The sequence below is a fragment of the Pseudorca crassidens genome, chromosome 9 (genome assembly GCF_039906515.1).
Source record: "Pseudorca crassidens isolate mPseCra1 chromosome 9, mPseCra1.hap1, whole genome shotgun sequence".
NCBI classification, from domain to species: domain Eukaryota; kingdom Metazoa; phylum Chordata; class Mammalia; order Artiodactyla; family Delphinidae; genus Pseudorca; species Pseudorca crassidens.
In genome coordinates, this window is record NC_090304.1 from 13,869,494 (window position 1) to 13,894,426 (window position 24,933).

General features: G+C 53.2%; 2 protein-coding genes across 2 annotated transcripts; one reads left to right on the forward strand and one right to left on the reverse strand.

Annotated features, from left to right (window-relative positions):
• On the reverse strand, nucleotides 1-5,938 carry ZNF408 (zinc finger protein 408). The gene is made up of 5 exons (XM_067749167.1): nucleotides 5,798-5,938; nucleotides 5,216-5,493; nucleotides 3,945-4,006; nucleotides 3,463-3,722; nucleotides 1-2,398 (listed from the first exon to the last, which is right to left on the reverse strand). The coding sequence occupies exons 1-5, from the start codon at nucleotides 5,844-5,846 to the stop codon at nucleotides 879-881; spliced, it is 2,169 nt and encodes a 722-aa protein (XP_067605268.1). The 5' UTR covers nucleotides 5,847-5,938; the 3' UTR covers nucleotides 1-878.
• A 4,014-nt stretch (nucleotides 5,939-9,952) lies between these two features.
• ARHGAP1 (Rho GTPase activating protein 1) lies at nucleotides 9,953-24,297 on the forward strand. The gene is made up of 12 exons (XM_067749189.1): nucleotides 9,953-10,088; nucleotides 10,311-10,406; nucleotides 17,105-17,192; nucleotides 21,231-21,362; nucleotides 21,739-21,825; nucleotides 22,026-22,124; nucleotides 22,493-22,600; nucleotides 22,680-22,756; nucleotides 22,930-23,007; nucleotides 23,404-23,532; nucleotides 23,716-23,819; nucleotides 23,965-24,297. The coding sequence occupies exons 1-12, from the start codon at nucleotides 9,956-9,958 to the stop codon at nucleotides 24,133-24,135; spliced, it is 1,302 nt and encodes a 433-aa protein (XP_067605290.1). The 5' UTR covers nucleotides 9,953-9,955; the 3' UTR covers nucleotides 24,136-24,297.
• Nucleotides 24,298-24,933: the final 636 nt, after the last annotated feature.

Below are 24,933 nucleotides of genomic sequence, written 5' to 3' on the forward strand. Positions count from 1 at the left end.
TGGCCCACAACAAATGCTGTTTATTATCATTATAATTTCTTGGGGACACCTTCCCTGAGGCCCACAAGTGAACCCATCCCACTAAACACACCCACAGCACCGGGGAGTGCTCCTCTTTAAACTCTTACTGTCGTTCTTTGCCCCTTGTAGACCTGAGCTCTGTAAAGGGCGCTGCCTGTCTTGTCCACAGCTGCGTCCCCAGCACCTCGGGCAGGCCAGGCCCGCAGCTGATGAAGCATGAAACACATGTTCATTCCTCGCTCTTTCCCTCAACAGGGCTGCCTTCGGCCAGATACAAACAAGGGTGCAGACCCGCCCTAACCACCTCCAATGAGTCTGGTGTCCTTCAGCACAGAACAAAAACCAACCTCACAGGCCTTCGGTGGTGAGAAAAGCTGCCCAAATAATCTAACGCCTGACTCAGAGACTTGTCAGCGGAGTGTCTCTGGCCTTTTAACCTTCACAAGTCATTCCGTTTGGTTCCAAATAGAAATGCTTGTCCTTCAGGGAGCTGGATGGGAGTGACTATTCCAGCACTAAGCACGCCAGCAGGGTAACAGTGCTGCCTGCGACCTGGCTACCTCACTGGGCAGGGTCACTTCCACAACGTTTAAAGAACAAGCACCTTGAGGAGTTCCCAAGGAGGGTGGCAGGACAAGCTCTCCTGGAAGCTGATAAAAAGATCTCACATCTAGAAGTGGTTTACCTTATTAAGAGTCTTGGGAAACAAAGTGGTCGTCCATAAGCAGGAAGGGGAGTCCTCGACCTGCTTCTCATACACTAGTCTCTATCAGGGAACCCAAAGAGAAAGATCCAGACACCCAAGCTCAGAAACACCAGTCTTTATACAGAGCTCTGCTGAGGGAAGCTGAGGGTGGTCAGGTGCCCGTCTCCACCTCTACCACTTCTGCCCAGGTGCTAAAGCCCACGTCCTTATGGATGAGCACCAGGCTGGGAGCAGGACCTGGCTCCTCGGGCACCACAAAGCACTTATCCTGGCTCTCGGAAAGGGTGACCTCGAAGACGTCCGGTGCTGGGGACCCGCCCCGTTCACTGCACGTGTCCAGTAGTTCTGGCTCGGTCTGCAGGAGCACCACGGTGGGCTCAGAAGAGGCAGGCGGCACACAGGGTGGGCTGGAGGGTGCCTCGGGCTGATGACTGAGCTGGTGCCGCTTGAGGCTTTGGAGGAGAGTGTAGCCCATGCCACAGGTGGGGCAGCGGTAGGGCTTGTCGGCCAGGTGGGATTTGAGGTGGCGCCTCAGCTTGGTCGCCAGCGTGTAAGCACGGCCGCACTGGGGGCACGGGAAGGGCCTCTCGCCTGAGTGCAAGCGCTCGTGCGCGCGCAGCGTGTGGGGGTCCCGGAGGGCCTTCCCACACACGGGGCACAGGTGGGCCTCCCCAGTGTGGGAGATGAGGTGGCGCCGCAGTTCAGGCAGCTGGGGGAAGGCTTCAGCGCAGTGTGGGCAGCGGTAAGGGCGCTCCCCTGTGTGCAGCCGCAGGTGCCCGCGCAGGCTGCCCCGCTGGCGGAACGCCCGGCCGCAGTGTGGGCACAGGAAGGGCTTCTCCCCCGTGTGGAGCCGCATGTGGTTCCGCAGGGAGCCCTGGTTGGCCAGGGGCCGCCCGCACACAGGGCACGGGCACGGGGCAGGGGTCGCTGGCACCTGGTGTGTCTTGCGATGCAGCCGCAGGGAGGGCCGGCGGGCGAAGGCCTTGCCACACTGGTCGCAAGCAAAGGGCCGGGCACCCGAGTGTACAACCTGGTGCTCTCTGAGGTCTCGCCGGGTGCCGTAGGCCTTGGTGCACTGAGGGCAGGGGAATGGCCGCACCCCACGGTGGCCCAGCATGTGGGCTTTGAAGCTCTCCTCTGAGCTGTAGCTCTTGCCACACTCGGTGCAAAGGAAGGGCTTGTGGCCCGTGTGCACGAATGCATGCTTCTTCAAGTGGCACAGCTGCAGGAAGGCCTTGCCACACTCGGCACAGCGGTACCGTCGCCCCCGCTTCGGAGAGCCTCCCACCGGGCCAGGGGCGCTCCGCAAGCATGCAGGGAAGCCAGAGTGCTGCTGCTCTCCACTCTGCTGGGCCCCGGGCTCTGAGGTCTTCGCTCTGGGTGGCCGCTGATCACTGGGGCTACGCAACTTCCTGACTAGGTAAGCATGCAGCTGGGGGCCCCTGGCAGAAGATGAAGAACTTGCCTCACTGCTCTCAGGGTCCTGCTGGGGAGTGGAGCTGCTCTGAGGTTCAGGTGGCATCTGGGTCTGGGGTGGGTCCTCCTCATCTACACGGCCATCCTGAGGCAATGGGCCGAGTGGCTCGCTCTCCTTGGAAACTTGGTCCTGGATTCGGGGCTTAAGTCCAGGGCTCACCGCCTGGATGCGGGGCTGTGACTGGTGACCAGGATCTGCAAGGCAAGAGTGGGGTGCTGGGCTTAGTAGAGACTGTAGCAGGGGGTCACGGTGGTCTCACCAGGACATTATAGGAATATGTGTCTTCTCCTCCTCAGCCCCTGAACTGCAATGGGAGCAATGACACCAGTCTCTTCCCTGGAACATGAGCCACACACTCTGTTTATCTTTCTGTCCAGTTTCAGGTGCCTTCTGGGGAGGCTCTCCTGGGAACCATAGTGTCTAGACATCTGGATAATTTCTAGAGAAAGGCCATTCCAGAGTGCCCTTGTTCCCCCTCTGGAGACATGCACTTAGGATGAGTTGAGACCACCACCTCCTCACTTTAGGTCACGTGAAAATAAAGGAATCCCCATCCCCAGCCCAGACAGAAAAAACATAAGAAAACTGGAAACCTTATACACAACTTGCTGTCTTTGTCAGTGTGACCTTACTATTCCAGAAAACTTAACTCAGGAAGATAAAACTTGCAAATATCTATACAGTTGACCCTTGAAAAACACAGGTTTGAACTGCACGGATCCACTTATACGAGGATTTTTTTTCAACAGTAAACACCACAGCACTACATGGTTGAATCCACAGATGCAAAACCACAGATGTGAAACCTTGGATACGGAGGGTCAACCGTAAGTTATACTCAGATTTTCAACTGCCCAGAGGGTCAGTGCCCCTAACCCCCGTGCTGTTCAAGAGTCAACTATATTGTTTATTCCAAGGAAAAGACCTGTCACTCTTTAATAAAAAGCATCAAATGACAGTTTACATCCCCAAATTCTCTGAACCTCTTACCTGAAAATTCTAGCCTTGCTGTCTCCACAAATCCTAAACTACTATGTCATGATCCTTACCCAATACTGATCGAGCCCCGACCCCATCCCACACTGAAAAATCCACCTTATATCAGACTTCAAAATTTCGATAAATATCCAGGCTTTGCCCTTCCCTCTCAGAAATGCTACTGTTCTCCCCTACTGTCTTATGCCATAAGCTTTGCTTTGTCTTATCAACAGGTTTTTTTGGTGATAATTGGGGAAGCCAGCATTTATTTGACACATACCCGTGCAAGGTTCTGCTGCATCCTCCCTGGGGGAGGCCACTTCCTGTTGTACAGCAGACTCCACTTCTGTCACCACAGCCAAGGATGCCTCTTCCTCTAGCCTGGGCTGGGTGGGGCTCAGGCCCTCCGAGGGAGGCTGGGGCCACATCAGCAGCTCAAAACCTGGCAGCACGACCCGGTACACCTGCAGGTGGAGCCTCTCGCTGATCCGCACTGGGGCCACGTTTCCCTCACCCTCCAGCCTTCCCCGCTGCACCAAACTGCAAAGCAGAGCAAGAGTTAGCTCAGGAGATCCCCTTCAAGTGGCCCTCCCTGAAAGCCCCAGATCCTGGGCAGTCTGAGTCCTAAAGGATCCCATGCCTTTGGAACACTCACTGCAAAGATCCCTGGGTGGGAACCAGAAGCCAGCTTCCGGTTCCATCCCATGCCACAACAGAAAGCCTCAAAGGAGCATCTTCACTACATACTCTCCTGTAACTTACCTAGTCCAGCCTGAACTCTGCTCACAAGCACACACATCTCCCCATGGGCCTAGTGACACGTCCTGAAATAAACCAATAAAAGTCTTTCTCCCATGTGTTTGAGGGGACCAGGGTGAAACAAACAACAAAAAAACCCCTGATGTAACCTCTCCTGAGACAGGTCTAAGATGAAGCCCCTAGAAGGTTAATGGTCTCTGGTCTGGCTCTATAGGACTATGCCGTTCGAGTTTTCATTCAATAAAGGCCAAAAAAACTGTCCCCTCACCTCCCTCCCAAAGTGTGGTGAATGACTGAATTGCACATATTATTGCCTTTCAGTGAATACCAAACAGAAGAAGTAGTAAGAGGTACATCAACTTTAAATTTGTTTTTCAGGACTTATGCAATGAAATCCTTTACCTGTGCTTTTTCAACTTTTGCTCCAAATAATCCTGGAGAATTAAAATAAAGGAAACGACCATTCCTTTATTTTACATATGAGTTAAACGAGGCATGCCATCTAACTAGCTATGTGACAAAGCTAGGATTTGATCCCATGGCTTTTTTTTTTTTAAATAAATTTATTTATTTATGTTTGGCTGCATTGGGTCTTCCTTGCTGCACACTGGCTTTAGTTGCTGCGAGCAGGGGCTACTCTTCGTTGCAGTGCGTGGGCTTCTCATTGTGGCGTCTTCTCTAGCTGTGGAGCACGGGCTCTAGGCGTGTGGGCTCAGTAGTTGTGGCTCGCCAGCTCCAGAGCACAGGCTCAGTAGTTGTGGCGCATGGGCTTAGTTGCTCCATGGCAAGTGTGATCTTCCCAGGCCAGGGATCAAACCCGTGTCCCCTGCATTGGCAGGTGGATTCTTAACCACTGTGCCACCAGGGAAGCCCCCCCGTGGCTTTTTAATTCCAAAAACCTTTGCTCTTGACTTTCGTCGTCATTGCTGACACTCTACTAATCCAACTTTTTTTTTTTACATTTTGGCTGCGCTGTGCGGCCTGTGGGATCTTAGTTCCGGACCAGGGATCGAACCCGCGCCCCCCGCGGTGGAAGCGCTGGAGTCTTAACCACTGGACCTAGGGAAGTCCCATCTACTAATCCACCTTTTAATAACTTTTTGCACCTCCTCGGCTACCGCAAGTGAGGGGATGAGACAGTCCCTGAGAGAGAGGGCATAAACCATCTCCTATCTCTTGAAACACCGTGCATCTTCTAACGAACTGGAGAGTTACCGAGAAACGTCTGATCAAAATTTTCAGTCACGGAGACGTAAAGCCCTATCCCTCAATACCTCCTTCTGCTTTGGTTTCACTCCATGGCCCTTCTGCTCGGAGACAGACTCCTCTTCCAGTGGCCCCCAGAGCAGTCCTGGCTGCAAGGGTTCCCCAACACACCAGACCCCCAAGCGCTGCTCCTTGATGAGTGAGGGGCCAAGGGCCAAGCCCCGCGGGAGGCTCTTTAGAGCGAGGATGGCTCGGGTGGGTCCGGGCGAGAGATCTTTGAGTCCCTGTGCACAGCCTTCTCTGGAAGGGCTCCATCCTGAGTCCGGGCCCAGGCGTGGATCGGGGGCTGCAGGGACAGAGAAAGACAGTGAGGAAGCGGCCCAAGAGGTCGTGGGGCGGGGAAAAGTGAGGGAGAAAACCGAGGTCCAGCTAGGCCTCAGGAGTCTGAGAGATATGTAAAGGCTCCAAGGGGGCCCCGGAAAAGTTTGAGGCGGTTCGAGGGCTCTTAAGAAGCTCCCAGAGGTTCTGAGGGCACCGAAGGAGGATGCCAGGCTCGGGAGGAAAAGGGTCGTGGGGGGAAAGAGTTGACCAGAGAACGTCAGGAGTATCTAGGCCAGGGCCGAGGGTCGGAGACATCGCAGGTCACTCACCGAACTGCAGTCTCTCCCACTCCAAGGGCAGCTCCTCCGCCTCCTCCATCCCGGGTCAGAAAGCCTCCCTCCGCCGGAAGTGAGACTCACCTTCTCAGCTCCCCCCGGAAACAGTCATTGACTACCAAATTTCCTTTCGGGAAAGAATCGTAAGAGTGAGACCTCATTGGTGCGCAGGACTGGGAGTTTGGCAGTAGTGGTGAGGCAAATCTCTGTCCGAGAACAATACGAGTTTAGAATTCCGGAGGTCCACTAGGGATTTGAGTATCCGGTAGAGAGGAACTAATTGTTTCAAGGGCTTCCTTTTGGGAGGGACGAGTCGGACGGTTATACAGTCTCTCCTCCAGGCGGGCACGTAAGCGGGCTCGTAAGGAAGTGGGCGGGGCTCCTGCGAAGGCCATGTTTGGGGCGGGCAGTGGGTCGGAAGTGGGTCGGAGGTGTGGCGGAAGTGGCTGGGGAGTGAAGCGACAGGGAGGGGGTGGTTCCCATTCGACCGCGTAGCCGGATGTTTGCCTGTCCTTGACAGGCGTGGCAGAGGGAGCGGTGCCCCACCACGGTGAGCTGCGGGGCGCGGGGTCTCCCTGGGAGGTGGTGGGGGAAGGAAAGGGACTGGCCTGGTCTTCTGAAGGGATGGGGATCCGGATGGGGAGGATCCGACCGGAACCGAGGAAGGGAGCAAGGGTGGAATGGGCCCTGGGAACCTGGCCTTCCTGCTGCGGGGATTCGGCCCGCCTCGAGGGTCTGAAGTGAGAGGACTTTGCTTCCTTGCTGCCTTCTTCCTGGCCTCCTCGCTCGCTGTCATTGAGCAAGCTCGTGGGAAGGGGAAGTCTCCCTGGTCCGATCTGGGGAAGAACTAAGACCAAGATATTTGGGGGAAGTATTCCACCTTTGCCACTTATTAGGCCACACTTTCATATCTATTTCTTAATCTGTGAAATGGGATAATTACACCCAATCCGGGTTTTGTAAACCATGAAGCTCTATGCAAATGTGATTGTAGTTAAAAGTTTTGCTGTTGTATTGTGGGATTTGCATTTTCACAATTCTGGAGCCCCAACTAGGAGGGCGATCCCCAGGCCAGAGAATACGATTTTAAGTTGTTATTTCAGTTGTCCATGGAGGAGATTAAAAGAGAAGCTTTACTTTGCCCTTTTGCAGAACTTTGAGAATCTCTTGAATGACAGTCCATTAGAGAAGTATTGAGGGATTGACCTGCACAAAGCGACCACCTTAAGGTAGACATGGATTAAAATCTTGACCTTGCTGTATGACCCTAAGCAACTTGCTTACTTTTTCTGGTCCTCGGTTTCTCAAACTGTAAAATGGGTTTAGTAATACATACCTCACTGGTGCTGTTGTGAAAAGATAATTTGTATCCAGTTCATGGTGGTTGGTTCCCTTTTCCTCTTAGGATACAAATTGATTTGTTCAGTCATTCAGCAAATGACTGAGCATCAGTTCTGTGCCAGATGTAATTTTGAGTAGGCAGGGTTTCTTAAACGGGAAAGAGGGCCTGTGAACCCCTTAAAATTTCATGCAAGATTTCATGCATGTGCTGATTTTTCTTAGGGAAAAAGTCCATAAATTTCTCCAGAATTTCAGAGAGCTCTAGGACTTCCCAAAGGTTAACACGCCTGCCTAAAGTGATTCTTGAAGATTATTGTAAAGGTAGAGATTTTACCAATTGAGAAGGGAAAAACTAATCTGACAATAAGGATTATTTTGCAGAGTGGAGCAGGACTTGTAAGTGACAGGAGTCTTAGGCAGCTAGGATGCTTCATTTCTACTACTTTATGTTACAATTGCCCTGCACTAGCTTCCCTCCCCCTCCCACTGAGTGGGAGCTGAGCTTCTGGGCTCACAGAGGGCAACAGCTGTGTGTTGGAGGGTAGTGAGGGAGGCTAGGCTGGCTGGGAGGTGGAAACAACTGTGATTAGTTGGGCTGGAAAAGGAGTTTATGGGGTGGGGGAGGGGTCAGTTCTGGAAGAACTGACAAAATAGAAGAGTTACTGGAAGAGGTGGAGTTCAAGCTCATCTCCCTTTTAGAGAGTGTCCCTCTCCCTCCCTCACACATACTTCAACTCCCAGCTGTTCCTTCTAATCCCGTTGTTCACTTCAGCACAAGTAATTTAGAATGCTGGAGAATTATATTTCTGGGAGGAGCCTTCACTTCTGTAGATGAGGAAATTTAGGCCTAGATAGGAAAAGGACTTGCTCAGCATCTTTGCAACTCAGTCAGGACTATAATCCAGTCCTCCATGTATCTCATCCCATGTTTTTTTTCACTGCATCAAGCACCCACTCTGTGCAGAAAGACTTCTCTGGAACTGCTGTGGGCAGGGCAGAAGGAGCTCTTGGTGCCTGGGCAGTAACCAAAAAGAAGGGATGGAGAGAAGGCTCAGGCCTGGGGAGGGTTACTGTGAGCTAAATTCTGTCCCTGTTACCTGGCCAGGGGCCCCTTTGGGGGAGCCCTCACAGCTTCCTGGTTGAATATGGGGAGGAGCTTATAGCTGAATCAGGTGTGGATTTCTCAAGACTGAGGGCTGCTTGGAATGGGGAGCTGGGGTGAGGGGTACAGCAGCACTCGCTAGGAGATATGCATTCCCAAACAATAGAGAACGTCTTTCTCTGTGTTTGTGGTAAGGAACTTGTATTTTGGTAGTGAGCAGTGAATAAGGGTAGCAGATAAGGCCAGAGGAGAGGAAGAGGAAGAAAAATAAGTGGGTTTTTTTGGGTTTTTTTTCTGGCTGTTTGGCGGCTCAGTTTTGGCTCAGGAGCTTCAAACAGCTTTTGCTGCTGAATCAGTGTGGTTGCCCTGGTAACAGGGTAGTTGTTGCTAGGTTGTTGCTAAGTAAGTAAGTAGGGAGCTGCCGGTTTGCCATCCGGATGGAGTCTTTGCTGTGATGTGCGCAGGCGGTTGTCACATCGCTCAGAGGTGTTCAGGATCTGGAGCTGGGCCCACAGTTCTCCTCTCTTCTCCCTACCCACGCCTGGGTCTTGTCTGTGCTCCTTATCTGCCCTGCTGATTCTGTGACCATATATGTCATTTTTTGAGGCCGCAGGAATGCACTGGACTTAGAGCAGCCTCTTTGGGGTTGGACGAGTGGGTTGAATTGAAACTCCCGCCCTCACACATATGGTGAGCTTGTGAAGGGAGAGGGATTGGCTTCCGGTTAGGGCTGAGGGCAGAAGGTGCCTCCTCCAGGCTGCACTCAGCCACATCCATGAGGCCACACCCCAGACCTGGGCAAACCCAGTTGCAGAGTTGGCTCCTCTCCCTCCCCGCATGCAACAGCTGTTGTTCTGTTTTCCACCTCCTGGATCTCTGGACTCTGGGTGTCATGGGCTTCCTCCTTGCCCACCTGTACCCCCCAGTCCTTAAGGTGGTCTGTTGATCTTTCCCACCTTGAAACTAGTGTCAGGAGCTCCCCCCAGAGTAGATTGGGCTTGGGAGCCTCCAGGAGCCTGCAGATTGTCACAGTGACTGGCAGGAAGATTCCATTTCCTGCTCCTCATTCCTGTCCTGGGGCAAACCCAGCTGGGCCCCTTGGCCATGGCCTTTTTTTTTTTAGGTCTTATGGTCTCTGGCTACCTCCTCTTCCCTGGGCCAGGAGTGACGGATGGAGTAGCCAGGGCCACAGCTGACCTTTTTCAGGCAGGGGTTTGGAGCAGCCCTGTGCTCCTTAGATTCTTGCAATATCTCTTCCCCATCACTGCTGGGGCCTGGGAAGCTTCTGTGCTCTATGACCCTGGAGGATAGGGGCATGGCCCTTGAACCTCTGCAGTTGGGACTGCTCGACTGAACCAGCTGGGTGGTGGGCAGTGCAGGGCCTGGCACCGCTCTTCCTTATGCAGCTGGAGGGCCTGAAGGCAGGCGCTGAGTTGTGCCATCCTGTGCCCCAGCTGCCTTTTCTGGCAACATGCCAGAAAAGTGTGGAGCCAGGAAAGCCAGGAGGAGCTACATGGAGCTCTTGGCAGGGATGAGGAATGTTGAGGAACAGGGACAAGGGAGCTTGGAGGAGGAAAGAGTGGGAGCAGGAGGGCTTGCTGTAGAAGTTATGGGTGAAAAGAGTGTGTCACTGACCTGCCAACTCCCTCCTGTCCCCCAGGGTTCTCTTCAGGTTCTGCAGCGTGAAGCTGTGGGGCAGAGGCTCGGCCATGGACCCACTCTCAGAGCTGCAGGACGACCTGACTTTGGATGACGCCAGCCAGGCTCTGAACCAGCTGAAGCTAGCCTCCATTGATGAGAAGAACTGGCCCTCAGACGAAATGCCCGACTTTCCCAAGTCAGGTGGGTACGGCTGGATCTCAGCAGCCATAAGCGCCTGAGAAGGGAAGACCCCCTTCCTGTGGAAGGAAGACCCCAGGAGGACAGGATGTGGGCAAACAGACCAGCCCCAGGGTGGGGCTGGGAGCACAAGCCTTACTGGGGGGAGGGCCAAAGAGCACGAATCTCAGGGAGAAAATTGTGCCAGACCCCCAGATGATCCCCTGACTTTGCTGTGTTCCTCAGATGACTCCAAAAGCAGCTCCCCGGAACCTGTCACACACCTGAAGTGGGATGACCCTTACTACGACATTGCCCGGCACCAGATCGTGGAGGTGGCAGGTGAGCACACCTAGCCTTGCACCTTTTCCCTCATAGTCTGCATCCCTGGCTTAAGGAAGCCAGGCCCTCCTGCCTTAGGGGAAGGGGCTGCAGGGGAGGGGCCGCTCTGACCCCTGACTCTGGGGCTATTGAGGCTCCATGTGTCATTCATTAAAAATACAGACTTGATTGTGATGGCCACTTGGTCTGTTCACCTGCAACCACAACCTGACCTGTGACCTCAGCATCTCCACTGGCAGATGGCATGTGGGAGGCACTGTGAAAGCCCTGGGTTTGATTTCCAGCTCTGCAGTCTGAGCTCATTCCTTCCTCACAGGGTTGCTGAGAGGATGACAATGGTGAACGTATATCAGGACCTAGCCCACAGCCAGAACGTAGTTGGCCCTCAATAAGTGTTCATTCATCTCCCTTCCCTTTGCCCTCAGGTCAGCTTTTCTTCCCCATCAGTTATTGGGGAGCAGGGAGGTGCCAGTCCCTCCGGGGAAACCGTACCTCCAAGGAAGTCTGGAATGGCAGAGCCTCCTTCCAGAAGTTAGGAGGCACATGACTCCTGGAGCATCAGGTTCCCCACAGATGTGCTACCCTGCTACGAATGAGCGCAGAGCCCCCCCTTGGGTCTTGGCCTCAGTGAGCTCCCGCCCTCCTGTTCATAATGCAGGACCCAGAAGCCTCCAGGAGCAAGGGAGGTAGCAGAGATGTTGATGACCTGGTTTCTGCCTATAGGGTCCTAGTGCTAGACGAAGAAATTGGAATTGTAGGATCCTTTGTCTCTTCTTCAGCTGTAAGTAAGGATGGCAGCACGGCCCTGAGGCATTGGGGTGGGCAAGGGGAGCCACGTAGCTTGTGGCCCCTGGAACCCTGAGTGGTGCTGGCTGAGGGGGCCCTGGAGGCATTCGGCCATAGGGAAACAGCAGGGAGCTCCGTCTCTCCTGAATGCTGGGCTCAGGGAGGGATGGGGCAGTTGAGAGGGTTGTTCCTAATGTCAAGGTGTTTCCTTGGCATCTGTGTTCCTGATGCCTGCCCTGGTCTGGATTGGAGGACTTGGCTATGGCCTCTGTCACCCCTACAGAAGCAAGGCTGAGAGTTCTTTTTTGGCCTGGTCCTGCCCTGAGTACAGGAGAGTCACCTGAAGGCTCAGAACTTTCCTCACTCCTAGAGATGGACCTGACTGGGGCATAGGGATGTCTGATGTGAAGGAGTCTCTCTGCTGACATCCTCCTGGCTATGTGGCCAAGTCACAAGGCAGAGCAGGGAAGACTGCCCCCATCCCCACCAGGTGACCCCTGCAAGCAGAGCTGCAATATGTTTCTGTCTCTCCAGGGTGCGATGAGCCTGAGGGGGCCCAGCCAGGTAGGTGTGTAGGTGTGTTCCTGGCTCTCTGTGCTTGGCCTCTCTGGGCTGTGGATCAAGAAGGGCTCTTGGTGGAGGCCAGGTGGATCCAGCTTAATTGCAGCCCCACTCCAGGGAGCTGGGAGCTGGGAGCTGGTGGCACTTGGGAGCTGGAAATAGCAGGGGATTTATGGGAGGTTTGACAGGGTGGGGACTGGGTGGGGAGCCCACACATCCAGAGCCCAAAGGGGAAGGAGCTCCAGGGGAGGGGGGGGGTCTTGTCCATGGGGGTCGTGGGGCTGGCTGTAAGCAATGGCCGGGCTCGAGTGCTGGCTCAGGGCCCCTCTGGTGGGGTGTCCCCCATGTGTGTGCCTCTCTGACTGCTGAGAAGAGTTTGGATTGGCACTGCCAGAGCAAGAGTTGTTTGATGAGGCTATGGTGACTTCCTGGGAGGCCAGTTTCCTGGCCTTGGAAACCAGAGAAAGAGCCCACGTTAGAAGGGAGGATGTGTTATGTCCCCAACTCCTCTGTAGCCTCTGTTCTCCCTTGCTGGCAGTAGCTGTCATGCTCCACGGTCAAACCTGACTGGTCCACATGGGTTCTTTCCAGTGGTGTACTGGTAAAGGTTTAATAGTCTGCCCTCCAGAAAGAAAAAAAAGAAAAGGCTATTATTTGTATTATTTGTAACACGTGCAATTTCTAACTACAAATAGCAGATTTCTAGCTACCAACGATGATGTCAGCTGGCTTGCACTATTCCTGACAATTTCACATTTTAACCAATGTGCCCCAGCCCCCCACCTCCCATCTCCTTGGTTGGCCTGCTCTCAGGTCACGGGAGTGTGCTGGTCTGGCGGGTCCCAGAACGCCTGCTGGAGGAGCTGCTCTGTTGCTGATTAATACCCAGGTTCCCCTGGGAAGTTCCTGATCCGTATCTTGGGAATGCAGAGGTTTCATTCTCTGGTGGCTGGTCTTTTCCTGGTGCTTTCAACAAACACTGTGCCTCCTTTTTGAGCCCTCTCCCTCAGTGCTCTGGAGCCACCAGTGCTGCCAGCTCCTTCTTCCCCTTCTTTTTCCAGGGTAAATCTGTTTGAATCTTCTGAGATGAGGAGGGGACTCCCAGGCCTTTATACACATGCTTCTTGTAGGAGCCGTTACCCTGCCTGCTGGCAAATGCCCGAGCCACTCAAGGACTTGGGCAATGGGACTCCACTCCAGGGAGGAGAGGACAGGCTAAGCCCTGGGGTTGCCCATGTCTCGTTCTTTGCTAGTCTGGGAGTCTTGCCATCCAGTCCCTCTCTGAGCCCCCTCCTTTGTCCCCCATCCCCATCCTGACTTTACTTGGCATGCATTTATAAAACACCTACTCTGGGAACAAGTCCAGTACTCAGCACTGAGGATTTTTTTTTTTAATATTTATTTATGCCTGTGTCAGGTCTTAGTTGAAGCACGCGGGATCTTTCATTGAGGCACGTGGGCTTCTCTCTAGTTGTGGCGCATGGGCTGCAGAGCATGTGGGCTGTGTAGTTTGTGGCATGCAGGCTCTCTAGTTGAAGTGCGCGAGCTCAGTAGTTGTGGCGCGTGGGCTTAGTTGCCCAGTGGCATGTGGGATCTTAGTTCCCCGACCAGGGATCGAACCCGCATCCCCTGCATTGGAAGGTGGATTCTTAACCACTGGACCACCAGGGAAGTCCCCAGCATTGAGGATTCATTGAGGAACAATGCACATTCCCTCCTTCAAGGAGCATACAGTCCAGGGAAGCAGTTCTTGAAACTGGTCAGGAGTCCTCCTTGAAAATATGAAAGGTGTGGACCTCTTCCCCAGAAGACACGTGCACGTGCTTGTAATATTTTTTATATAACATCATGACATTGGTGGATGCCCATTGATGGAAACCTGGTTGAGAACCCAATTTCCTGTTTACAAGTTGCTGGGGCAGCTGAGCAGTGGAACTACAGGCCTCTGGCGTCTCACCTCAGTTGCTTGCTTAACAGTTACCAGCTCTTTAAATACCAGAGCCTTGTGAGCTCAGACTTTCTGCTCTGCCTAAGTCCTCAAATCTGCTGGCCAATGAGGGCTGCCTTACTATTGGAGGGCAGTGATGAAGAGAATCTTTTAGAATCCTCCATGCTCCTCCCAGTGTTTTCCGCTATACCCTGGGCGTTTCCTCTGCTTAGAGGGGAGTAGACAGATGATGTCCCTCCGCCCCACAGGCTCATAATAGAAGGCCCAGGGGTTTCTGAAGCTCCAGATTGTCCACGAGGGTGGGCTGGGCAGTCTAACCCTTCATCCCTGCCCACTGCCAGTCTGCTCTTTCTCCTGTCAAAGCCTATGGGAAGTGAATCAGAGCAGGCCGCAGAGCCACCCCCAACTGGCCTGGAAGGAACCCAGCGCCTCAGGATCTGGTCCAGGGTGTGGAGGGGAACAGGTGACACCTGGTCTTTCAAAATAGACCTGCTGCTGGATGGAGCTGCACCATCTCCTCCTCAGACATACCTGCAGAGGGTTCTCTGCTTGTTAAGTCTGGAGAAATTCTGCCCCAGGCTTTGGGAAACTGTCCAAAGCAGTCTCATATCCCAGATAACATGGTGAGCAAACTCAGAAATAGAACCGTGCATACCGTGTAATGCCGACCTGTGACAGGCTACCAGCGTTTATTGAATACCTGTCACGTTGCTGGGCTCTGGACCATCTGGACATTTAAAGATGGACAAGACAGTCCCTGTCTTTGAGCTGCTCACAGCCACTAGAGGAGACAGACACATAAATAGTTATACAGGAGAGTCAGTGTTGTGACGGAGACGGGTGATGGTTCATGCTGGGAGCTATGAAACGGGACAGCTAACCTGCCTGCGGGGAGGAGGAGGGGACACAGGCTTCTGGGAGATTATGCCTGGGATGAGTCTTAAGGATTCAAAGGAGTTAGCCTAGAGGAGGGGAGCAGAATTGCCTAGAGGAAGTCTGTCTGGCATGAGAGACAGAGGCTAAAGCCACCTGCTGCGGACTGGGCCGAAGGTGTGCATGGTGTGAGCCTGCAGAGGGGGTTGGCGGGGCCAAGCCTCAAAGTCCTGTGAGCCTTTCTAAGGGGCTTTTATACAGCTTGGGGTGGGGTTCAGGAAGAAAGAAGTCAAGGCAGGAGAGTCAAGGGCAGGTAGATGTTTCTAATTCTCCAAGGCTAGAAGCTGGGGCAGTTTAGAAAGGAGAACGGAGCCTCTCTCTGGGCTTGGTGGGCCAGGCCTCAGACCCTGACCCAGGAAATTCTTGGAGGGTCCTGACTAGGACCTTTGGCTAGGGCCAGCAGAGACTAGGCAGTGTTCTGGGTGGAGATGGAATCACTGGAGGGGTTGATCCAGAGGCTGGACACAGTGGGAGACTGCTGGGAGTGAGGCAATAGCTCAGGCCAGAGCACCAGGCTGCGCCACCAGCAGGGACTGGGGCCATGCTGCCCACATTCCAGAAGCCTTCCTCAGCCCCTCCAATGAGTCTTGCCCCAGCCCTTGAGAAAAGGGTCAGAGCCTTGGCAACCACTTTGGAAAAGCACTGAGTCCTGGGTTAAGTCACTCACTGACCAAGAAGGATCATCAAGATCATGGTTTATTTAACATGGAGAAGACACTCAGCAAGTTGTTGGGGAATCCCTGAATCCTCAGAGGTAGAAGGAGGACAGACTGTGTGGGCTGTGTAAGTGGTCTTTTTATTTGCCTGTGAAGCAGTGGGGATTAGGCAAGAATGACTCTGGAGAGGTGTGAGGGTAAAGATAAAGGGAAGGGCCCTGGGACATGGGGGAGTGGGGACCAGGCCTTGTCCCCATCGAGCTGTGCTTAGAGTCCCTGGTTCACACTGACCCTGGAAGAGCATCTCACCTTGGGAGGCTGTGGCATATGTCTCAGGAGCTCCCCAGCTTCATGACAAAGCCAGATGGTCAGACCATGAAATAGTGACTAGTTTTGGACAGACATCCCTCAGTGGTTACACTCAAATGAGCACCTTCCCAAAGTGTTACAAACTCCTCTCTACTCCATGTTTTTTAGAGTATCCTTAATGAGAAAGGAATGATTTTTAGAAATGTCCAGAGGTCAATCAACTGTGGCAAATAATTCTGGCAGTAAAATCAGAAAGTGTTGTTAGTAGTCAAAAACAAGACATGACTGTTAAGTAATCAGACTGATTTCCTCACTGGCCTCAGGCTTTCTGAGAAGGTAGCTTCAAGAAGTTTTTCAAATACAGGCTGCTTAGAGGAGATGCTTCTGGAATAGGTGTGGAGTTTTAAGATGATGTACGGCAAAGTAACAGTTGCTTTGGTGGGTGTGACTTTTTTTGTTTTCTTAGTTATGGTGAAATTTATATAACATAAAATTAACCATTTTAGGGGCTTCCCTGGTGGCGCAGTGGTTAAGAATCCGCCTGCCAATGCAGGGGACACGGGTTCAAGCCCTGGCCTGGGAAGATCCCACATGCCACGGAGCAACTAAGCCCGTGTGCCACAACTACTGAGCCTGTGCTCTAGAGCCTGCGAGCCACAACTACTGAGCCTGCGTGCCGCAACTACTGAAGCCCACGCGCCTAGAGCCCATGCTCCGCAACAAGAGAAGCCACCACAATAAGAAGCCTGCACACCGCAACGAAGAGTAGCCCCCGCTCACCGCAGCAAGAGAAAGCCCGTGCACAGCAACAAAGACCCAACACAGCCACAAAAAAAAAAAAAAAAATTAACCATTTTAAAGTGTATACTTTGGTGGTATTTAGTACATTCACAATGTTGAACAACCACCATCTCTATCTAGTTCCATCATTTCATCCATTTCATCCATAGTTTCACCCATACCAACCCCCATAACCATAAGCATCAATCCCTATTCTCCCTCCCTCCCAGCACCTATAACCACTAATTTGCTTTCTGTTGTTACAGATTTACCTATATAGCTCATATAAATGGAACCAAACAATATGTAGCCTTTTATGTCCAGCTTCTTTCACTTAGCATCATGTTTTCAAGGTTCATTCACAATGTAGCGTGTATCAGTACTCCATTCCTTTTTATAGCCAATAGTCCATTGCATGGATACACCACAGTTTCTTCATCTACCCATCCATTGATGGACATTTGGGTTGTTTCCACCAGGCATGACTTTTTAAGAAGTCATGTTATTTTTTTGTGCCCCAGCTCTGTAGCCCTGAGACCACCTGTCCCTCTTTCTTCAGTGACACACCCTTGAGTGCAGGCACCTGCCCAGAGGTCTGTCCGCATGGGCCACTCTGGCCCCAACGCTAAATGGTACAGTCTCCAGGCCTGGCCCCTTTCAGATCCTCACCTGACTTCTCTTGGCTTATTGTTCACCCACTGTGCTCCACCTTTCTCCACACCTAGGAGATGACAAGTATGGGCGGAAGATCATTGTGTTTAGTGCCTGCCGAATGCCCCCGAGCCACCAGCTGGACCATAGCAAGCTCCTGGGGTGAGTACCCATGGGGAAGTGATGGAACCCGTGCTCAGATCCCCACTACGGCCTGGAGCCATTTTCCTTACTGTCCCTTCCTGCCCCGGGGGTACCAAGCCACCTCCCTCAAGGCCTCCCCTCTTCTCCTGAGGGATATTGGGAGCGCTGGGCTAGGTGTCAGATCTGGTTTCTAGTCCTGGAAACCATCTGTGTGACCTTGGAAAGTGTGTTCAGCTCTTTAAGCCTCTTTTTCTTCACTCTTCTTGGGGAATAATAATACAGCCCTTGTTCCTCATAGGAGTGAGATAGTGCATTTGAAAATGCTTTGAAAAGTAAAATACCATCCAAATGTGAGGACTGATTATGATAACGATATGGTGCACTTCTGAGGCAGTTGCAGTTGTTCATCATTTACATGAATAATTAGTGTTATTTTGTGCCAAATCTGGTGCCAGCAACTTCTGTACCTATCCAGGTTCTAATAGCTAAATACAGGTAATAGCTCTGTTTGGTCTAGAAATCTGATGCAAGTCCAAAGGCTGATTGAAAGCAGGAGTTTGACAGACTGTGTTCTGATAAGTGTTCATCGTTGAGCCACCACTAGGCCAGTGCTGGGTCCACAGCAGGTGCGGGATCCCTGGAGGCAGAGCCATAACTGACTTCCTCCTGAGGCTCCTCAGTGTGTGTACAGTTTCCATCTTGCACTCCTTTCCTGACACTTTAAAGCACTTCCTGCAATTGCAAATGTCTGCCCCGCCCTTACCAGCTCTTTGGGATCCTGAATGGTTGTGTGTGTGGAGGGGCTGTTGTGGGGTTGGGGACAGTCTGGGGCTACAGCAACAGAAGGGGAGGGCCTGACTGCAGAGCCCGTGCAGTCCTGTGAGCCAGGGCCAGGCCCGAGTCTCTCCAGCTTTGTGTGAATGCTTTCTCTCTGGTCTCCTGAGCCCTCCTCCCACTGCTCCTCCACCGTGCAGGCAGGCAGAGCCTGCTCCAGGCCCGTCACGTGGCCCAGCCAGGAACAGACCAAGAAGCCCAGCCTGAGGGTGGCTGAGTCACCTGTCCCCCTTTCTGGGTTTATTGTCACAGTATTTGACAAGGCAGGTGACAGACTCCTGGCCAGATTATGGGCTGAGTGGGAGGAGGTCAGAGGAGGTGGATGGGAAAGCACCCAGCTTTCAGGAGAGAGCGTGCTGAGCAAGGCAGCCTCCACTCTGGGGCTTCGTCTGCCTTCGGGAAGCCCTCTGTCACCCATCCTGTCCATCCTCCACTCCTTCCCAGCGGGATCTCCCCGCCACCACCTGGCCGGGCAGGGAGGTGCTTTCATCATGCATCAGTCCTGTCATCTTGTTTTCAGTCAGATTATCTCAGACTTGGCTTTTCCCAGCTGTCCTGCCAGATCTGGGGGGTTGAAATAGAAAGTACCTGAAGCTTGGATGCAGAAGACCAGTTAAACTTCAACTCTGCCTCTTACCAGCTGTGTGCTTGGGGTCAGGTCTCCCCTGAGCCCTGTGAAATGCCATTGTATTCATTTGTAAAGTATCACGGATTTCAAGAGTGTAGAACAATGTAGATGGCTATTAAGAAGAGCACAGACAGCAATAAATAACCTCTCCCATAACCCACCACCCAGAGAGAAAACCACTGTTAACAGTTTAGTGTATTCACTTCCCATTTTTTCTATAACATATACAGAACTCTATAGTCAGTTTTGTATCTTACATAATGTTTTTATTTTCTGAGCATTAAACATTCTTCAAGGATATCCTTTCAAAAAATTTTGACATATGTGTATCCAGAAAAGTGAACACATTATGTATACTACTTGATGAATTTTCAAAAACGAAATACACCCATGTCATCCACACCTACAAACTTCCCTTTGCTCTTCCAGGCAGTACCCCAAAGGGTAACCACTGTTCTCACATCCAACTTCACAGATTGGTTCTGTCTGCAGAAACATCCTGTGAGGTATTCTATTTATAGATCTCCTGTAATTTATTTAACCAACATTCTGTTCTTGGACACTTACTTTGCTGCTCATTTTTCCCCCCATTATAAAACAGGCTATAATGAACAGCCTTTTACAAAAACATTTCTGTTCATCTTTGATTAGTTCCTTGGGATAAATTCCTGGACATATTTTTATCAGGTCAGAGTATGAACATTTTATAGCTTCTGATAAACATCAGTTTATTGACCTCCAAAAGGTCATAACATTCATCAAAGGATGAGTGTATTTTCACTACAACTTTTGCTATTTTATTTATTTATTTTTATTTATTTTTTGCGTGGCATGCGGGATCTTAGTTCCCCAACCAGGGATCGAACTCATGCCCCCTGCAGTGGAAGCGCAGAGTCTTAACTGCTGGACCACCAGGGAAGTCCCTAACTTTTGCTATTTTATAGTTGCAAAATGCCATCCTTTTATGTGACAGCTCTTTTCAAACTGCAAAGTGCTCAATGTGTGTAAGGGGTAAATTACTGTATAGTGATAATGATGGGAATCAAGATAATAAATCCAGCATAAGACACCTCACATGTCCGCCAGTGCTGGCACCCATGGACCAATGTTTAGGTTAGCCTCTCTGGGATAGGTCAGGTTGTGTCTGGGCACTTAGTCACATCCTTGGGCACTTCCCAAGGCTCCTTCCCGGGCTTCCCTGGTGGCTCAGTGGTTAAGAATCCACCTGCCAGTGCAGGGGGCACGGGTTGGAGCCCTGGTCCAGGAAGATCCCACATGCCGCGGAGCAACTAAGCCTGTGCGCCACAACTACTGAGCCTGCACTGTAGAGCCCGCGAGCCACAACTACTGAGCCCATGTGCCACAACTGCTGAAGCCCACGAGCCACAACTACTGAGCCCGTGAGCCACAACTACTGAAGCCTGCGCGCCTAGAGCCCATGCTCTGCAACAAGAAAAGCCACCGCAATGAGAAGCCCACACACCGCAGTGAAGAGTAGCCCCCACTCACTGCAACTAGAGAAAGCCAGCGCACAAAAATGAAGACCCAACACAGCCAAAAATAAATTAACTAATTAAATAAATTTAAACAAAAGCCGTCAGATTTCTAATTAATAACTGTAAGCTTTCCAAATCATTAAAAAAAATAAAAACGCTCCTTCCCTCCTTTCCCTCCTCCCCTTGGAAGCCCTTAGCATTCCTGCATGCCCAGCCTCCCAGCCTGGAGTGGTGTTCCTGCTGGGGCCTGGGAGCTGTTGGCCAACCAGAAAGAGGGTTTTCCACTGGGCTCCTCTCCCTTTCTGGAATTCATGTTCACTCAATTCATACTTCTCCACCTCAGGTGGGCCCAACACCCGTATGTGTGTTTGTGTTGGGTGGTAGGTATTGTGTTGTGAGCATAGGGAACTTGAGGTGTGGGTCTTTGGTCCACAGAACGTCCAGTGACTGGAGCAGGGGAGGGGACCCTCTGACCACCCTGATCCCCTTTCGTGGGCACAGTGTTCTACAGACAGCGCTGGGAGTGTAAAAGGCAGAGCTGTCCCATGATCAACAAGGCGAAACTTGGAGTTAGTTCACCTCCAGTCTCCACCACAAGCTGTGTGACCTCAGAGAAGCACTTGACCTCTCTCAGCCTCACTGCCCTCGCTCGTAAGAAGGGGATAGTATTGGCCTCCATTATAATGAGGAAGGCACGAGATATTGCATACAAAGTGCTTGGTAGACACTAAGAGCTTAATACTGGTAAATGGTGACTGTCATCATTACTGTTGACTCAGGGCAATCCTGTGAGTGAAATGTTATTCCCATTTTTACTGCAGGTATGTGAGATGGCTCCAGTTAGAGTCCTGGTCTCCTGACTCCTAGTCAGTGCTCATACCTGAGAGCTGCTGTTGTTCTTATTATTCCTCCACGCAGCCCAGCCACTACCTCGTTCCTCCTCCACCCCAACATGGTGACTGATTATGCAGCCAGAACAGACAGGGCAGGAGAGGGGCTGGCGGAGGCAGGAGGAGGGGATTCCTGGGGCACTGGTTCTGTCTTAATGGGGCCCCACTTGCATACAGGGCAGGCCTGAGTGGGGCTCATCTCTTACAGATACCTGAAGCACACCCTGGACCAGTATGTGGAGAGCGACTACACGCTGCTCTACCTGCACCATGGCCTGACCAGCGACAACAAGCCCTCCCTCAGCTGGCTCCGGGACGCCTACCGGGAGTTTGACCGCAAGTGGGTTAGGGCCTCGGAGGAGCTCCAGGGCCCGGGGTCCAGCAGCTCTGCCGGGTTCTGGGCTGCCCTCTGCTTGGGCAGGAACGTATTCCATGCCGGGGGAGGCGGGTCCCCCCTACCTGGGTAAACTAAACACAAAGAGTCTCAAGTTGGAATGGCCTGGGCTTCAATCCCAGTTTCTCTACTTACTCGCTCTGTGACCTTTCATCTTACTTAACCTCTCTGAGCCCGTTTCCTAATCTGTAAAATAGGGCAACAATGGCACTTACCTCGAAGGCTTACTGTGAGTCATCAAATCAGTAACTGTACATTAAGAGCTTAGCTCTGTGCCTCTCCTACCATGCCCACTCCTGAGTTCCCCGTTCTGCCTCTGCAGGTACAAGAAGAATATCAAGGCTCTGTACATCGTGCACCCCACCATGTTCATCAAGACCCTGCTCATCCTCTTCAAGCCCATCATTAGGTGAGTGGGCCCAGGGCGGGGCACTCGTCTCTTGTGCTTCCCCTTGAACTGTGAAGCAGATACCTGAGGAAGCCAAGCATCCTGGGGACCGACCACTTTGGGGCTAGGCCTCAGTCTGATCTGGGTGGGCTGCTGAGGAGAAAGTGGAGGCTTGCTGAAGCGGGCCTACCCTGGACCCATACCCTTTCTTCCATCGGCAGCTTCAAGTTTGGGCAGAAGATCTTCTATGTGAATTACCTGAGTGAGCTGAGCGAGCATGTGAAGCTGGAGCAACTGGGGATCCCTCGCCAAGTGCTCAAGTGAGACCGCGGTGGGGGCTGTGTGTGCCCACCGGGCACACTGTCCACATATATCATGTTTGTGGGGGTAGGATGTGCCGGCCAAGGGGAGAAGCAGCCTTGACAGCGCCAGGATACACAGGGGAAGCAGATGTGATGAGTAAGGGGCAGCACATGGGGTCAGAGCAAGTCCAGATCCCGTATCTGTCACTGAAAAGCTCTGTAACTGAATCTCTTTAAAGTCTTCACTGCTGTGTAAAGCTGGGTGGGTGGGAGGACTGAATGAGGTTATCCACGTAAGATAGCACAGTAAGTGCCTGACAAACAAGAGGTGCCACAGTGACTGCAGAGCCAGGTGGGGGCCCTGACCCTCCCCGCTGCTTCCCCAGGTATGATGACTTCCTCAAATCCACCCAGAAGAGCCCCGCGACAGCCCCCAAGCCCATGCCGCCGCGGCCCCCTCTGCCCAACCAGCAGTTCGGGGTCTCCTTGCAGCAGTGAGTATGCGAAAGGTGGGCGGGGCTGGCACCTGGGGACCAGGAGGACTGCAGACCCGTCACTGCGTTGTGCCCACAGCCTCCGGGAGAAGAACCCAGAGCAGGAGCCCATTCCGCTCGTGCTGCGGGAGACCGTTGCCTACCTACAGGCCCACGGTGAGTGCCAGGGAGCCCTCTCCCATCGGGAAGCTGCTGGGCAGGGCTGGGCAAGGTCCCACGTGCGCCAGCACCCACACTGACCCTGACCGGGACCCCAAGACACAGAATGGGTGGGGAGTCCGCACGTTGCCCCAGAGCTCTGAGACTCACCAGGCCCCACTGTTTCCCAGCTCTCACCACTGAGGGGATTTTCCGGAGGTCGGCCAACACCCAAGTTGTACGGGAAGTGCAACAGAAGTACAACATGGGTGAGTGGCCCCAGGGATGTGTCGAAGCCCAGAGGGCCAGTACAGATCATGCGCGTGCACACGTGTGTGTGTGTGTGTGTGTGTGTGTGTGTGTGTGAGTTTTCTGTGGCATTTGGTATAATTACATGGGTCTCACTCCTGCCTGGTTGTCCCAGGCCTACTTTCTCATAGGTCAGTCTTCTGGAGCCTGGGTTCAGGGTCATTCAAAGGCGAGGAATAACTGTGGTGTGTGCTCGGGGGCCCCACTCCCCAGATGGCCTGACCCTGTGCCCCCTGTCCCAGTGGGAGGAGGAGGCTTGTGGCCAAGGGTGAAGTCAGGCTGTGGGGCCTGCTTGGCCTCCGGATTGGCTGCTGGTCTCCAGGCTCGGCCCAGCTCCTCCCCTCCCCACCCCCCAGGGCTGCCTGTGGACTTCGACCAGTACAATGAGTTGCACCTGCCAGCGGTCATTCTCAAGACCTTCCTCCGGGAGCTTCCTGAGCCCCTGCTCACCTTTGACCTCTACTCCCACGTTGTGGGCTTCCTCAGTGAGTGCCCCTCTCCCCCTTCTCCAGCTTCTTCAGGGTGGGGTTGCAGCTGAACTCAGAGCAGGTGGGTTTGGCCTGTCCTTCAAGGAAAGTCTGGTTGGGTCTTCCCCCTAGCCTCATGACAGGGCTTCCCGAACCAGTCCAGCCATGGGCCCCTGTGACCTGGGCCCCCCTTCCTCATAGACATTGATGAGAGCCAGAGAGTGGAGGCCACGCTGCAGGCCTTCCAGATGCTGCCCGAGGAGAACTACCTGGTGCTGCGTTTCCTCACTGCCTTCCTGGTGCAGGTGAGACCTCAGCCTGGGCCTCTACCACTTACCTGGAGGAGAGAGGGAGGAGGAGTTGCCGTGGCTGCTGCTCCTGGGTGTGGTTGCCAGGCGTGGGAGGCGGCGTCTTTGGCTTCCTGCTGCAGCCCCCTGATTCCTTCCACAGATTTCTGCCCTCTGTGACCAGAACAAGATGACCAACACTAACCTGGCTGTTGTCTTCGGCCCTAACCTGCTGTGGGCCAAGGATGCTGCCATCACCCTCAAGGCCATTAATCCCATCAATACCTTCACCAAGTTCCTCCTGGATCATCAAGGGGAGCTGTTTCAGCCCTGACTCCAAGGGGCTCTGAGCCCAGCCCCTGCCCCACCCGCCCCCTTCTCTGATAGCCCCGGTTTGGACTCTTCCTCTTGGCTTCAGCCTTACGGGAGCCCAGGGCTCCTGCCCAGAAAGGGGCTGTGAGCCCCCTGGAGACAGAAGCTGGAGCCAGCCAACTGGACAGCTCCTCCTCCCCTCCTGTCCAGCCCACCTCACCGGCCCCAGGGGCCTCGCTGTAACCACAAGACGTTTTTCTTCGCCTTATACTTCTCACTGCCTCTTTGGATCCCTGGCTCCTGCCGGGCTCTGCAGAGCTGGCCTTGGCTCTTCAGGCAGGAGGACTGGCCCCAGCAACTGCTTGCTTATCTGCTTTCTCCTGCCTCTTCCCCTGGCAACTGGAGATGCCAAAATCACTGCCGGCTGGGCTGGTAGCTGGGGCTGGTCCTCCCCTTCCCGACTGCTGGGGAATGAAAGGCTGAGCTGGCCTGGGCTGGCCCTGCTGTGACTCCTCCCTGTCTGGGTGAAGGCCTGGTTGCAAGCACCCTGTTCCTGTCCTCCCCTCTGGTGGCTCAGCCTCTGGCATTTACACAGTTAACGAATGACAGCCTGGAGTCCTATGTCTGCCTTCTCTTCCACACATCCTGGGTCAGCCTTTCCCAAGTGGTACTGCCCCCAGGGTGTCTTAGCCCCCTGGTTCTGCCAGGACTGGCAGCTTGGATGACAGGGCTGAGTCCCAGCATCCATTCAAAATAGACACCCCACTCTCACCCCTGAGAGCCTCCTAGTGTCTGGTCAGACCACTGACAACCAGTCCCC